This window comes from Falco cherrug, chromosome 6 (assembly GCF_023634085.1).
Source record: "Falco cherrug isolate bFalChe1 chromosome 6, bFalChe1.pri, whole genome shotgun sequence".
Classification (NCBI taxonomy): Eukaryota; Metazoa; Chordata; class Aves; order Falconiformes; family Falconidae; genus Falco; species Falco cherrug.
Genome location: NC_073702.1, coordinates 31,248,509 through 31,264,349, shown reverse-complemented (window position 1 = coordinate 31,264,349; position 15,841 = coordinate 31,248,509). Strand labels below are relative to the sequence as shown.

The window sequence follows — 15,841 nt, the reverse complement described above, 5'->3', positions numbered from 1 at the left end:
TGTTTTTTTTCCCCGTGTTCAGAATGACTGCTGATTTACAGAGGAAAGCCTGTTTTGGTATTTGCCCAGTTCTGCAATTAGGCTGCCTTTCATGTTCCTGCTGAGATTTGCATTCTTTCCATCTTCTGTTTAGACGCTAAGGGAAAACTTAGCTCACAACTGAAATTTGGGGGGCTTGCAAAATATGTTGGTTGTGAGGAATTAATTCATGTTTGTTAAGTAGCTTTCCCTGAGCTGAGGTCCACCTGCTGCAAGACACCTTTGATGGGGAAAAAAAAATATTTTTTTTTTTAGTTTAGCATTTTGAAACAGTCTTATTTTATAGAAGGAGCTGTGAATCCTTTTGAAAGAGGAAGTCATAAGAGCAAGGATGGTAAAGATGAATTGTTTCTGCTCCAACTGCTGTTTAATAACCAAGGTCTTATCAGTAGCACCATGTAGTTTATCTCTTACTGGTACAGTCTTTGGCTAAATCTTTTGCTCCATCTTGGTAAAATACTGTATGCAACTGTGATAAGCAGTGGATTCTAAGTTTGCTAAAAAGAATGTGCTATGTTTAAGTACTATTCTTAAAACAGTAGCTTTTGAAAACAACTGTATGAGAAGATCCTGAATGAAGAGCACACCAAGAAAGGGGTGGGGGGGAGGGGGGAAAACCTGAATGCCCAGTAAGACTCTCCCCCCACCCCCCCAAAAAACCCCAACAAAACCCAAAACCAAAAACCAAAACCCAATCAACCAAACAAAAAAAACCACAAAACATCCCCCCCACAACCCCCCCCCCCCCAACCAACCCAGACTTAAATGCTTAGTTTATACTGCAAAACAGCCATTTGAGTAAATGTACACTTAAATGCTGGTAATAAAGAATGGCTCCACTTACAAGTTGCTGTCCTCAATGCCATACCAGATGCTGTTCATGGAAATAGATCTAGCCATGGTTTTTGGTTTTGTGTTTCCAAAGAGCTCTGTGGGGGTTAAAAAACCATTGCTTTTAATCTTTTATGGTACATACTTTTATGAATATGATAAACTCAATTGTATACGTCATTACATAGTAGATTGTCTTCCAGCTCTTGCCACTAGTGTCTTGCATCACCTTTATCTTAAAACTGTTCCGTAAAGCAGAAATGTGTACCTAGGCCATTTTAAATGTATCATTCAAAGCTGTGCATTGTTCTTAGAAGAAATTGAGTGTAGTTTTTGGGTGAGAGTGTGTAACCAATCCTTCTCCACACCCCCACCCCAAACCTTTACATATTCAGTAAAGATTTAAATCTGGCCCTTCAGCCACATGCTTAGATGGTGGATCCTTGAGATAATAGAACATTTATTTCTGTTTAGCAGCATCTGAGTCACAGTGTGATTTCTCCAATCGGCTGAATCAAGTACCCTGCCTGAAAACTCTAGCTGAATTTATAAGAAGCTGTAAAGAGGCATGGAAAAGTCTACATTTCCTTCGTTTTCTTTAAAATAATACTGTGTAAATCTTTCAAAACAGTAAATGAGTACATCTGGCATAATAAGAGATATGTTCTCAGAATGAAAATGACAGTTGTGTTATAAGGATAATGGGGAGTAGTGGGGGAGAGTTCCCTTTCAGCTGGCTAAGATAGACCTTTAGGACTTGGTCATTAGTCAAGAAAGACATTTTGAAGGAATGATTGGGTCTGCTGCGTGAAGGCTTGATTATGTTTTTTTTTTTTTAAACTGCAATGTGAAATACCTACAGCTAATATCTGCACATCAAAAAAGAATCATAAATTGCCAAAAATTCTGGTTAACTTTTTTGTACTGTTGATGTCCAAAAGGAAATCAGCTCGATAATCAAGTTATTACTTTGCTTTAAGGAGAAAAAAAAGGATTTAGGTGTAAAGCGCTGCTTCAGTTTTGTACTCGAGACAATTTTGAATTTTAGTTGTTATAATAATATGAACATAATAGTTATAGTTTAGGGCATCTGACCTATATCAGTTTCTTCTCCTGAGTAAGATGTTAGATCTCTACAACCAAATGAAACCATAGGTGAAGGTCTAAGAATAATGCCAGACAGAACAGAACAAAATTTCCAGAAACGGACTGGCTGTGGAAAGCATTGGTGTAAGGAGGCACATGACCTTTAGAGAAGCTATATTTATTTTTGGTTTAGGTCTGTACTGCCTCTGGCAGAGGTGGGGTTAACTTTCTTCATAGCAGCCCCTATGGCACTGTGCAGCGTTGATAACACACTGGTGTTTTGGCTGGTGCTGAACTTTGCTTGCACAGCATCAAGGCTGTCTTCCCACTACCACTGATTCACTGCTCACTACTTCCAAGTCTTGATGAAGAAGAAGAAAAGTCATACAGATGAGCAAGAAATTTGCTGGATAATTTTTGCTGTTAAAGCTTTTCTCATTTGTCCTATTCCAGTGATCTGATAAGTGAGCAGGATAAATATATCTGGAGGATTTCACTCTAGAAAGGAGTGAAAAACTTTAATTACCCTAAGGCTAATTAGTACTTTATGTTCCTGTCCCCATGCTAATAATCTAATGCTGAGGTGTTTCTGTGGTTTTGGAGAGGATTATTTTACTGACTTTAGCTGGGGGATGAGCTTTTTCTTGGAGCATCAAGCAACAGTTCTAACAGATACTGTTAAGTTGCAGAGGGGAATGGGAATTTTGCAGTTAATAGCAGAGGAGGAATGTTGCCATTAGCGGAAAATTCTTAGGTTTATATTTTATTCCCTTACCTGTTATTTTCATCCAAGAAAATGATTACTGCCCTTTTGTGCATTGCAACTGGCAATATATGCAGCTAGAAGTTAATTCTATACACGAAGTAATCGCACATTGGAAATCAAATGCTTATTAAATGGTTGCATATTGGTTTGTGTTTAATAATAATATCCTGTCATATTCCTAACTTATAAACTTAACTCACTAGAAACAGTATATACATTTTTATTCTGAAATTGGGTGTGTGTTCATGAAGTTTACTGGAGTATTAACACTGATGCAGAAAACTAACAAACTATGTCAGTCAGTCTTGTTTCATTCTGTCTGAACATTCAGCTCTTCATCCGCAAGTGCAATGGCTAGCACAGTCTGTTGTAGATGGTAAAATGGTAGAGTGCTCTTTTAGGTTGACTTATGATGGACTTAAAACATGACCTTCTTTAATTGTATTACTATTTTAATTCATGATTCAAGCCCTTGCCTCCTCTTTGACCCCTCTTTCTCTTTGGTTAGTGATGCTGAGAACTCGCAAATTTCCTTTGGCAGTGTAATTTCTCCCCTTTGCTTCCCTGTTTGAATTTTATGTTGTATGTTCTGCTTCAAGTTGAAGTTTCTTTGCTGGTCTTTAGGTTGCTCCACTTCCTTGTCACATTGTTCTTTATGCCTGGCACTTCCTATTTTTTTATATACGAGGCTGCTTGCTTGTACGTGTTCAGATACAATTACTCATTAATATTTGAGGGGGCGGAAATAATGTCTTATCTCATTTGGTATATGCATCTAAATCCAGTGCATGTCTGCCCCAAAACTTGAAAAGATGAGAGTGTAACTCCTTGAATCTACACTGCACTACTCTCTCTCCCATTGACCTTCCCGCGTATGCATGGAGTCTGTGGTGGAGAGGAGAACCAGGGAGATAGAGGGCAGTAGGGGAAGGCACTGTGAATGAGACATGAACTGGCAGACTAAGAACTTGGGAGAAGTTTTCTTTGGTGGTGTTTTGTGGGGTTGTTTTGTTTGGGGGTTTTTTTTTGGGGGGAGAGGGTGGGTGGGGTGGGGTTCTTTATTAAAAACGCTAAGGTAGACCAAACACTGTAGTATTGATATGACATTTTAATAATTCGAAGAGCTTAGTATCATCAGAAAACTTAAATATTTATTGCTTATCCCTTCTCCAAGTCATTGATGAGTAAAAGTGGTCTCAAAACTTGCCCCTAGAGGACTTGCTGCTGACTCTCCCCTACCTGGAAAGTGATCACTAAGCTTTTACCTCTCCTTTTACCAGGTTTCAGTTCATAAAAATACCTTTGTTCTATCCCCAGGCAACCTAAGTTTCCTGAGTGGACTTTGGTGAGGAAACTTGTCAAATAGTTTTGGAAGATCTGTATATATTTTGCCACAGGATTCCCTTCATCCATGTGCCCCTTGACACTCTCATAGTCCTCCAGCAACCTAACAAAGTTAAGTTCTCTTTACACAGGCCATGCTGACTCTTTCCCACCAAGCTCTGTTAATGCATGTGCTCAGTGGTCTTATTCTTTGTTACAGTCTGCCATCTTGCCAGGGATGGAAATCTGACTTGCTGATCTGTGATCCTCTTGAGTTCCATTTTTCAGATGGGACTTTTGTACTCTGGCACAGTGGTTTTTTAGAACATTCGTTGATGCACCTTAGCCTGCCATTTAACATAATTTCTCATTGGTGTTCCTTGGGAACAGAGGGATGAATGCCATCTGGTCCTGGTGGTGTGCAAGTACATCACTTAATTGGCCTGACACTTCAGATACATTTTCTTCTAACTTGTCTCTAACTCTTATATCTTTTGAGCTCTGTCCCTCACATCTTCAGCAGTGAGGGCTGACACAAAGTGCTTATTGATTTCATCTGCTATGGACTTATCCATGAGGGCCCCTTTGACACCTTTTCACCAGGTGATCCTGCCACTTCTTTAGCTGCTTCCTGATTTTGAGTAACTTTTCAGAACTTTTTGCTGTCAGCTTTCCTGTTCTTTGTAAGACATTTTCCAGGTACTTTTTAGGCCCTTTGAATTTCCTCTTTGGCCTGTCACATTTTGTATCTTTTCCTCATTTATTTGTTTACTCCTTAGTGATGTCTCAACAAATAAACACACTTTTTTTTTTTTTAATGAATGACTATCTGATCTAACAAAAATTGTGAGCTCACTAAACACTATTGTGTTTGAAATCTTGAAGTTCAGGTAAGCTCATTGTGGACCTTTGAACGTCTTTCAGTATGATCTCTGAAATAGTAATCCAGCAGTTAGTGACATTGCAGTCAGGTTGTGACAGCTGTGTTTGAGGCTTGTCTGATACAGATAAGCCAGTGCTTCACAGATCCTCATATTTCTTTTAAGTACACAACACTAAGAGGCATTGCCACTCTTACTTGGGACCAAATGATATTTAGGTGACTCAGAAAAGAGCTATTTTTAAATAGTTGGGATATTCCCCCTTCTCTCCCCCCCCCCTTTTTTTTTAATTTCTTCAAAATGAATTGTGCTTAAGAAAAAGAGATGTTTACAGTGTTGCTTACTTTTTTCTCAAGGGTTATATAAGCTATTCTGTTAAATCCTACTTCTGAAAGCAGAGTGAGTGTTGTTCTTGAGCCAGCTATTCAGAAATACTCTTTTAGAAAAGAGAATCTTCAAACCAGGCTTCCATTTCAGCAGAGGTTTGAGGTCTAGCTTGGCTGTGTTCCTCTGGAGACATATTTGTGGCTGATCATGCAAGGGTGGTAGCTGGGGTAAGTACTAATGCTTTCATTTTTGCAAAGGGTTTAGTTCCTCTCTGGGAAACAATATAAAGGTGATCAACAGCTTTTTTAAGCAGTCTTGCCCTAGTCAATTGGCTTTATCTTTTATTTATTTGCCTTTTCTGTGCTTTTGCAACTGTTTTCTCCAGTCAGTGAGCATCATTAATTATAAGGAGCCCAACCGAAATTTTCTATTAATAATAAAACAGAAAAAAAATTAAATGAAATTTGGCAATGTAGGTAACTTTTCAGACAAAGCCAAATTCCCATCAAGTGAGAGAGCTGGCTCCTCTGTCTCTTCGAGTTTCAGTAGTTTGGCTGTTTGGTGGTGGCAATTTTTTTGGTGGTTTGTGTGTGTGGGTTTTGTTTTGTTTGTTTTTATCTTGCAAAATTGAGGATAAATGCTAGATTGGCCTTTATAAATTTAGCCTAAAAAGCTATCCATGTAAATGTACACCACCATTAGAGAAGCTGGTCACTGAGAAAATCATGCTTCTGATCACAAGTGCTAGCAGTGCTTGTGGATTACGATGAAAAAGTATTTGACTTCTGGTATTTTAATAACTGTTAGGGAAGGGAAAATTATGTCTTACAGCTCATGGAATATTTAGTTTTCAGGCTTTAAAACAGTAAAGTATAGAAATATTTGCGTATATCCAGCCAACTAACGGTACAAACTAAAAGGATACAGTATCGTACTTCAGCTAAAACTGTATCATATCGTACTGAAGTTTTATAGTAGGAGCGTGTACTTGTCCCAGAGTCTGTATATGACTACAGCTGCTGTTATATAGATCAAATTAAAAGGCATATTCTGAAAGAGTATACAATAACATAATTTATTCAAAAAGAAAGCACAATTATTAGTTTTTTAGAGAAGAAGGAGGTAGAAGGTTAAGATAATTACCTAAATGGGGACATTATTTATTGAGACTAATGCTGAATGCAAATGGGAAATTAATTATGTACTATGGATTTAGTAGCCAATTCACTCAAAACCATGTAGTAATTTTGTATTTTTAGAGGTGGTCTTTCAGTTGACATTTAAACTTTTATGTATCATCTGTTAGTTCCACTAAAACAGCTGTCAGGTGAAATAATGAGAAGAGATTTTTCTACCTAAACCTGAGTTGACGATATCTTACTCAATAACAGAGAGTCTGTAAGAGAACACAAGGTAGAAAAGAAACAGTGAAAACATTTTATCTTTGGACAAACTATTTCTCACTCTTGCTGGACTAGCTGATTAAAAACAAAGCAAAAAAGCATTTAAAACAGAGCACTAGGGCAATTTCTTCAACTCTTTAGGGACAAGTCATTTAACATAACTGTAGAAACAACTGCTTGGACAACACTTCAAATTATTTTTGTTTTATTACTTAACAGCAGCCTCTTGCTTCCCACCCTCCCCTGCAGGAATACTGGTTTCTGTATTGGAAATTATATTGATTTAACTTATACCTGGTGGTTTTATTTGGGCTTAAAGTAATTCTGTTATTTTTTCTTATGATGCTGGCTATTAAAAGATCATGTGTTATTTCTGTAACCAAGTTTCATCTGTTGGTTCTACCTTAAAATATCTTTAGTAAGAATACAAGGCAATTTTTAGATTAACATGCAGATATTAACATTCAGTAGTCTATAAATACTGCAGATATCCTGGCTGACTATATGATTTAATTTTATGATGGGTGGCTGTTTGTCATTAAAGCAAGATATATAGATGAAACTAAATTTGACTACATTTTATCCTTGGTTTTGAGTATTCTGATAATTCTAGGCAATGATTGTGCTACAGTTTGTGGGGCAAATAGTTAAAAAACCATGGGTTTGTGTAATAGATGCTGTACACTGCTTAGCCCAATTCTAATACCATCTTCAGTGTAATTTTTGAAGCAGAAATAAAACCAGCAGGAAATATTATTTTAAGGTTGTGTGCTGGCAACATCTGATTCATAATTCAAAACTAACAGCTTAATTCTCAGTTGTTTCTTATTCAATCTCATCTGGAGCCTTTGTTGGCAGAAAATGCTCCTGGGTTTCTACTTGGGTCGTATCTTTAATCATGCCAGCATCTTGGACAACCTTTTGCCCTTATAAGATTCAATTAATTTCCAATGTAATGATCTTGAAATGGCAGTGGTGTATGCTATCTTCCTATTCCAAGTGTTTCACTTTTCAACCATTACATTGCAGCATTGCTTATTCAAAACATACAGCATTCCTTTTATTAAAAAAAAGAAACAAACAAAATAGCCAAAGAGATGGTTTGTTCTTTGTAGACTCCAGTTTTGCAATATTATAATTTTTCAGCCTTTTATAGATTTTGCATTCTCAGTGTACTTCTGTTCATAAAGCAACAAAGCACATTTGCATGTAATGTCATTTATGATCATATGTTTGCAGTTTGAATTGTTATGGCAGGTCCCTATTGCCTGATAGTGGAAGAAAGCAGGACCTTGGAAATTAATTAGTTTCAATTTCACTGAAATTGCGAATGCTTATTTACAAACTGTTTATCTGTATTTTTGTGTTCCCCTCATAATTAACCAATTCTTTTGGTTTTGGCTGGGTTTTTTTGAGGTGAATTAGTTTATTTTAATTTCACTACAAATGTACATACTGGCTTTCCACTAATTTCCCCAGAAATTCAACTAATCCCTTAAAGTTAGTACTAGCTTTAAACTGCTAAGAGGGCTAGGACTGTGAAGCCCTCAGCCACCTGTGTAATCTGCATTTTGTATAACATTTTAAATTGTGTTTGTGTAATATATATGTTTGAGAGTGTTTTAAACTTGGTCACTTCAAGTGAGAGGTAATTGTACTGGAATTTAAACTGTGGTCCAGGAGCATTTTTTTTGTGCAGCCACTCATCTAGAATGAAGTTTTAAAACAACCAATTTCAGCTCTTGGAATAAAGAGAAATCTGGATGAAATCTGTGGTGAAGATGAGAAGGGAGAATAGGGAGCTAGAGTCCACGGCTGCATTCCTGGATCTACAAAATCCAGATCTACCTTTTTGAGTACAGTATGAATTTGCTTGTTTGCATCAGCCATGTACAGTACTGCGGTGACAAACAATTTTAGAGAGTACGAACAGACTTTAAAATAATCATACTTAAATATATCTTTGACATTAGAGTATGTTACAAAAACTTCTGATGGATCATTTAAGTTTATGAATCTGAAATAGAGAATTGTTTTAATATTGTCTGAATATGTAAGACCTTCCTTTAGGTTTGATAATTGAGGATTTATTGCACAGCTCATCTCTACTTCATTTTTTTGGGTTAGTTTGTACAACTTCATTGTGATGCATCTTGCAGCTTATAAAAGGTATTCTAGTAGGTATCTTCCTGTGCTGACTTGATGTGGTTTCACTGGTAGGTGATGGGATTTTCTGCTTCCTGTACCCATTTAAAAAATGGTTGTGAAGGCTGATCCTGAAGAAATCGGTGTTGTCACCCAACAATATGTGTAGCTGCAGCAGTGGAAGAACAAAAACATTGAAGTATCCTTGCACTTGAGTGATGTGACAGTACAGGTTTTATTTCTGAGATGTTCTGGTAATCCATCTCAACCATACAGTTTATCTTTTGCTTTGAGCAGATCAGACATGAGGCAGCTGTGATCTGAAAGGTAGGCCACGCCAGATTCATATGGTGCTGTGTCTATGTTAATGTACTCTTGACACAGTGTGACAAGAAGACTCGGTTGAGGACAAGTGTCACTGATTTAATTAATCCTATGGAGGAATGGGGTTTACTTCTTGAGTGAACAGGCATGTTCGGATTTCATTTCTTGAGTGAACTGTTAAGATTTAGCAAATCTCTCTCCTGTAAATCTTTTTTCCTGCTTTGGTGTGTTTGGAAAAGTGTCCCCTCTGTGTTTTTCTTCATTCCTTGTTTTCTTGCCTCTCTCTCCATCAAATTTATAGCACATTGAATCTCTTGCTACAGGCACCACTGTGGCAGTTGCTACAAGGATTAGGGAGAGCTGTCCTTTTCTCCCTGAAATGTTAGTGCTTTCCAGAGGTGTAATTTGGTTCCCTTGGAAGCGCTGGATGTGGCAGGGTAGTGATCAAAGTGCAGCTGTCTGCAGCAGGATTTTACGTGCTGCTCCCTGGTATCTCTTGCTTTGTCCATGTGCTGTCATCTCCTAGTTTTGCTAATCATTAGGGTTTTGCTTGGTGTACATGTCTTCCTCTGTAGCACGATCTCTTTCTTAGGATCACTTAAAATGGTTTAGAACAAATCTGGTGTTACAGGGTCTGGACACAACATGTCTTCTGCCTTCCCATTCATATTCCAATGGCTCACTGTGGCTGCAGCTTTTAACCATTACCAAAAGATTACTGTTGCAGCTTCAATCCAGAAAGGTCCACCACATCAGTTAGGTATTTGTGTGATTGTAAGTGGATTAGCCTCGATCTAAGCAGTTTTTCACATCAGTGTTCCTAGTCAATTCTGTATTACAGTCTGAAAATGTCCATTAAAAACAAACCAAAATATTATTATTCTTATATTCCTTTTTAGAGCAGTTGGGAAGATTCTTGGTCTTAAAAGAAGTAAACAAGCTAAATAAATAGCCTTTCAATGTTCTAATGTTATCTCAATGACATGTTTAGAGTAGAGCTTTTTATTATTTATCTGTCTTACCATAGCTGTAAAATGGTTGCCACTTTCTGAGCAGGAGAGGAACAGGAGAAAAAACTGACTCAGATTCCTTCGCCCCCCCGCCCTCCATGTGTATGGCTGAATTAAGTCTTTTAAAGAGATTTGAAAGAAAAAAGAAATAGCATATTAGGCGGGGCGTGGGGTGGGGGATAATAAAATTGAAATTATTTTAGAGATCAGGGTGAAGAAATTCCAAGATGAAAACATTTTCTCTCTCTTTAAAACCAGTGTTGCTTTTGTAATATCACAGTGACATACAGATTCTGAAGTGCTTTACAGGTGTGACTCCCAGAGGATGGTCAAAGAGAAATACAGCTTTAACACATCTAGTCAGGTAGACCCTGATCCCCAGCAGAGGCTTACTGCTTACTGGTAATACCTGGTGGTACAATATTGACACTAACTTGTGCTAGGTAAATGACATCTAATAGCATGAAATTAAACTAACTTTATGTTGAAGCAATGGATGTTTATTTCTTTTCTCTCTCTCCCCCCCCCCCCCCCCCCCCCCCCAATTCCCGAAGACAACACAACACTGTTGTTATGTTACAGCACAAAACACAGTGCTAGTTGAGTAGATGAGTAAAATGCTTTGGCAGGTAGTTCATGAGGGATTTCCCTGGCAATGCCAGGGAGGCTCACAAGGGTGTAATACATTCGGGTCAGCTCTTGTGGCTCCTCTGGACACTTCTGCAATGTTTGTTGCTGTGTTCATATGTACAGTACCCTTCCTGAATGATCAAGGAGGGGAAGCCATGTTTAGATGTCTGCCCAAAAGCACTAGAGGAGATGTGTCTGGCAAAGCCGGGGGGTTGGACACCTAGGCATGATTTCTAGCTATCTGAAGGATTCTGAAAAGCCAACAGAGATAATGGTGTAGTAGCAGTTTGGGGTATTTTTGGTGGGTTTATTTGGTAGATAACATTAGAAAGAATACAAGTTGAACATCAGGTTTTATTGGTCTTGTCAAAGTTCATTTGTGTTTACAGAGACTGCTGTAGAAATTTATTTTTTTCTAAGTACCTGTTACAATTTTAAGAAAGTCAAAGAATTTGTAAACCCTGTGAATGCTGCACTAAGAATCAACCTTTACTGATTTTGCTGATTTTCTTTATGGCCAGCTACTATTACTAACTATTTATTATGGTCTTTTAAGTTAAAAACTATTATGACTTTTTTGAATACTGGCAATAGAGCTATAACCAACTTTATTAGTGTTTGTTAGAACAAGCATCATGTCTAATTGAACTAGGTGTCTAATGGGTGTAGAAATATTTGTGTTTATCTTTTAAAAAACATTATTATTAAAAATGTGAAGATGTTAAAGAATGAATACTGAAAGTTATAAAATACAAGTTCTACACAGCTTGATACCAAACTCTTTAGCTTTTAATATTTTTTCCCTTGAGCTTGGGTTGAATGCTTGATTCTGCGCAAGTTATATCTGCACAAACAGCACTGTTATTTTAAGAAAACATTTTAAATCTATAGAAGGATTACAAATCTGAGGGAAGGAAAACTGTGTGTCATTCCAGTAAATGAGTTTTGCAAACAACTGCAACTTGAGAAAAATTGTTTTCTATAAATTAAAAAAAAACCTAGAATGTCTCATGTCAGACATAAGTATAGGCTCTTGCATGAAGCAGGCTGTGGAATTTTTCTAAACTAATTATTGATTTCACATGCTCTGATAGTTTGGAGCATAAGTAAGGGATAAAAGAGGATAGCTTTTGACTGAAAGATTTTTGGTAGTGAAGAGTTCAATGCAATCCCTGGCAACTGCTTGCAATAAAAATAAAAAAACCCAACACCAAGAAATTGTGTTTTCTTAATTCTGAATGTATATCTGATAACATATATAGCTATTATATCTCATATTTTTAATCTCCAACATTGAAGAGTTTTTGCTTTTTTACCTTACATATGTATGTATATACATACATGGGTGTTCATACAGGTTATGATTCTATTGTTCTCTGTTAATAAGCTCAATAGACCCTAAAACATTATTTCTGAAGATATTGTATATTGCTGTGTTTCTTAAATCTTTCAGATATTTTTTGTGATGCTTTTCAGAGCTGTTCCTTTTATAACATATTTCAGAACTTCAGCACTCATAGAAGAACCTAGTAGTGGGAATTGGTTCTCTTCATGACAGTCATCAGTGTAATGTTTTTGTTTGTTGTTCCTCATAGGTACAGCCAAGGATCACATTCATCCTTCAAACAGCATATACATCAGATTATCTTCCACTTCCTTCTCTTTTCCTCCCTGTAACAGTTTGTCGTCATTATTATTTGTCATGGTACTACTGTATCACACAGTGGTCCTTGATCCAGGTTTTTTATTTTTATTATAACCTGGTAGTGAAACAAGAGGTAGAAGAGATTAGAATAACAGAAACCATGAAACAATACTGACCAATTTGATAGAGAGAAGTTCTGGAGGAACTGCACACTTACTACTGCATCTTTGTAGGTATTATTTGGCAAAAGTATTAACAGGAAAATGGTTAAGCTGATTAGAGGACCTTAAATTATTCCGTTGAAGCATAAGCAGGCAGCATGCAACATTGCACACAGGGAATGTAACAAATGGGGAATAAAGATTGACAACAGTGAGAGATGTCATTTGAGAGGGCTGACAACATGATTGGAAGTACAGTGGGATTTTTTTTAAAAAGGTATTTCACATTTAAAGGTGAAGATTGCCCAGTATATTGAAGACAACAGTGGACCAAAACCAAAATGGTTTTAATCTGTCTTAGTAATTAGTATTACTTTAAGTTGTTGTTATAAATACTCAAGTTTAATGCTGCCTCATGGTGAAAAATTACGTGCTGTTTAGGAATCTTATTGAAAATGTTATCATTTCATCTTCAGAAACCATTTGTCAATGAAGAGTTTTGGTCTATTTGTTTGAAAATACTTTCAAAATTATGTACTTTATGAACAATCGGGTGGGCTGTGCACTGGAAGAAGAGTGCTAATGCTGAATTCTACTCTTCTTAATGGAGAGAGGGGAAAACTTAGCAAAAGGGCAAATTTACCCTTACAGGTTGTCAGAGGAACCTGCCTTTCTCAGTGGACTGTACAGAGGATTTAGGCAATTATGTTAAACAGTTTTCCTCATCTTGCTCTGAGTTTCCCTGCCTCCATGCGGTTTTCTAATGTATCACCTAAAATGAGATACCAAGATACATAATAAGCAGTGGATTGGTTTCCGGCTGATATAATTGTATTGTAGAGGCACTGCTATGCTTGCCTATCTCTTTTTTGAGGTTTTATTATACTGTTACCAATCTTCTAAGCAACCTTGAAAGAACTGCTGATGATGTTTATAAAATCGATGAGTTTGTGATGTTTAGAGGGCTTCAGAAAAATATCATGTGGAGAGGAAAAAGGATGCCCTGTAGCATTTAGTATGACTTGGTGAGCAGCCTGTCAGCTAAGGCCTGAAAAGAAAAAAAGAAAAAAAATCAATTTAGAATGACCAGCAAGTTGCAGAAAAATTCAAGCATGCCTTAGGGTTCAAACATCTGGTGCGTGTTTTATCCTGCTGTGTACTCTAGTTAACATTCATAAGATTAGCTTCTAATTTAGCAGAATTATTCTGTAATAAAAACAAAAGTATGTTTGTCCAGTACACTCAGCATTTTTGAGATCGGTTGAATCGGCTCTTTTAGAAAGTAGTTCAACTACAGTTGGCATCCCCAGGTATTTTTCTGTGACTTTTTTGGTGGCACTCCTCCTTCAGTGGATGTTATGTAGAAATCACGGTGCTTCCTTATGTCATTGTGCTGCTGGTGGCCTCGTTTTTCATGGAAGAGAGAAATCAATGTGCTGAGTGATGGCGTATCACACACAACTGCGTTCAAGTGGAAGCACCTAGACATAGTCACAGTCCAGATCTTAAGATAATTGAGAACTCTCTACAATACATGTGTTCTTTTTTCATTTCTAACATGCAGACTGTATTTGTTCCGTGTTCTGAACTGTTGCTTTGCTACATGTGTTTCTGGTTGCAGAACATAGTGGTTGATTAAATATGCACTTGATGTATAACTTCTAATCCAGCAAAGTAAGTTTTATTTGTGATGAAGGTATTTTGAAAACAAAGGTTGTCCTAATTCATGGATGGTCAATATTTAATTATTTGAAGGTTTCAGAGTGTAGACAATGCCTCGTGTAATGCAGATCCTGCAGTGCTTCTCATTCTTTGCAAGTATCGGTGCTTGACACTTCAAATACTAAACTATTCCTTTTTTCAAATATGTATGATAGAAGTATATCAGAAATTCAGTAACAAGAAAACCAAGTTTGCAATATTGCTTCTATTCTTATTTTTGAAATAGAGGCTCTGTTTTAGAGTAAACTTAATTTTAATGTTTGGATTGAAGATAGATTTGATGAGTTTTCTTTGATTTCTTGAAGCATTTTACCAATCAGTTTTTTACCAGTGAACTTTGCCTAGTTCAAAGTTAATAAAAATGAGGGGTTTAAAAACAAATTAATTCAGTCATAGTGAAGAACTTGTTACTATTAATTTGGTTAGGTGGGTTTAAATTTTTGTAGCATATGGAACAAGCTAAAACATTCCAAAAGGATAAATTCTGATGCTACAGTGAATAGCCCTTACAGAAAAATTGGGAGTTCTCTTGTACTTAAAAATTCTCGGAAATGGAAACAATATTTCAATTCTGAACACAGGGATCAGTTATAAAATGATACATTTTTTGCAGAAATTTACAGGGCTTTTTTTAGTTTTTTGTCAATTATTTTCACAGGCTGATCCAAAAGAGTTGATTCAGATGGTCACAAAGCATGTTACTCAGTGTGGCTATACAGACTGGCATGAAGAAATCATAACTTTAATAAATCAGCTGCATTACTACAATGAACGACTGCTGGATTTCACTCAGGCTCAGATTCTGCAAGAACTTGGCAAAGGAGTAGATGTGCAGAGATTTACAGCAGATGGACAGTACAAGAGAGAAACAATACTGGGATTGGCAGAGTAAGTAATATCTATTATGTTTATTTTCTTTTTTTAAAAATGGAAATACTTTAAGCTTTAAATCAGGAAAATAAATTGAAAGTATTGCTGACCTTTAGAAGGGATAAGTTACCAGTTGCTTTAGATATTTACACTGTAACGCTGCTAGAAGTGGAGTGTTTTCTATTCAACTACTCCACTTAAATGAAATGTTGCTCAAAGAAGTGAATCGATAATTTTAAATGGAAGCTATAACTCTTTGTTTATTAACTACTAATATTAAAGTTAATCAGGAATAAATGAAATCAGAGCATAGGTGGAGGTCTGATCTCATATTCTATCTCCTGTAAACCTGCCCTAAAAATCCATTAGGGTATGTCCTAAGCATCACATTTTGTACTGAACTATAGTTTTAAAAAAAAAAAAAGTGAAGAAACTGTATTTTATTTTTAAGAATTTATTTAAATATTTATTACAATATTTTCCCCCTGTATTCATTTGGAAGTACTGAAGCCTTCACTGCATGTGTTGTGATATTTAGAATGCTTTTATCTCACCTTTTAGTTATCCAGAATAGAAAAAAAAGCAAGATATAGGGTAATACTGTCTTTTCATTTTAAAAATATCTTTAACGTCTGTATGCAGGTGCTTTAAGCTGTGAACAAGTCATGAATAACCTTG

The 15,841-nt window shown here is 36.5% G+C and overlaps 1 protein-coding gene across 1 annotated transcript in view; it reads left to right on the top strand.

Moving 5' to 3' along the window:
- NBAS (NBAS subunit of NRZ tethering complex) overlaps nt 1-15,841 on the top strand; it is a 183,678-nt gene that overhangs the window by 94,781 nt on the left and 73,056 nt on the right. The window contains exon 41 of the mRNA XM_055713511.1: nt 14,952-15,181. Within this exon, the coding sequence (XP_055569486.1) occupies nt 14,952-15,181 (230 nt within the window). The remainder of the gene's footprint in view (nt 1-14,951; nt 15,182-15,841) is intronic.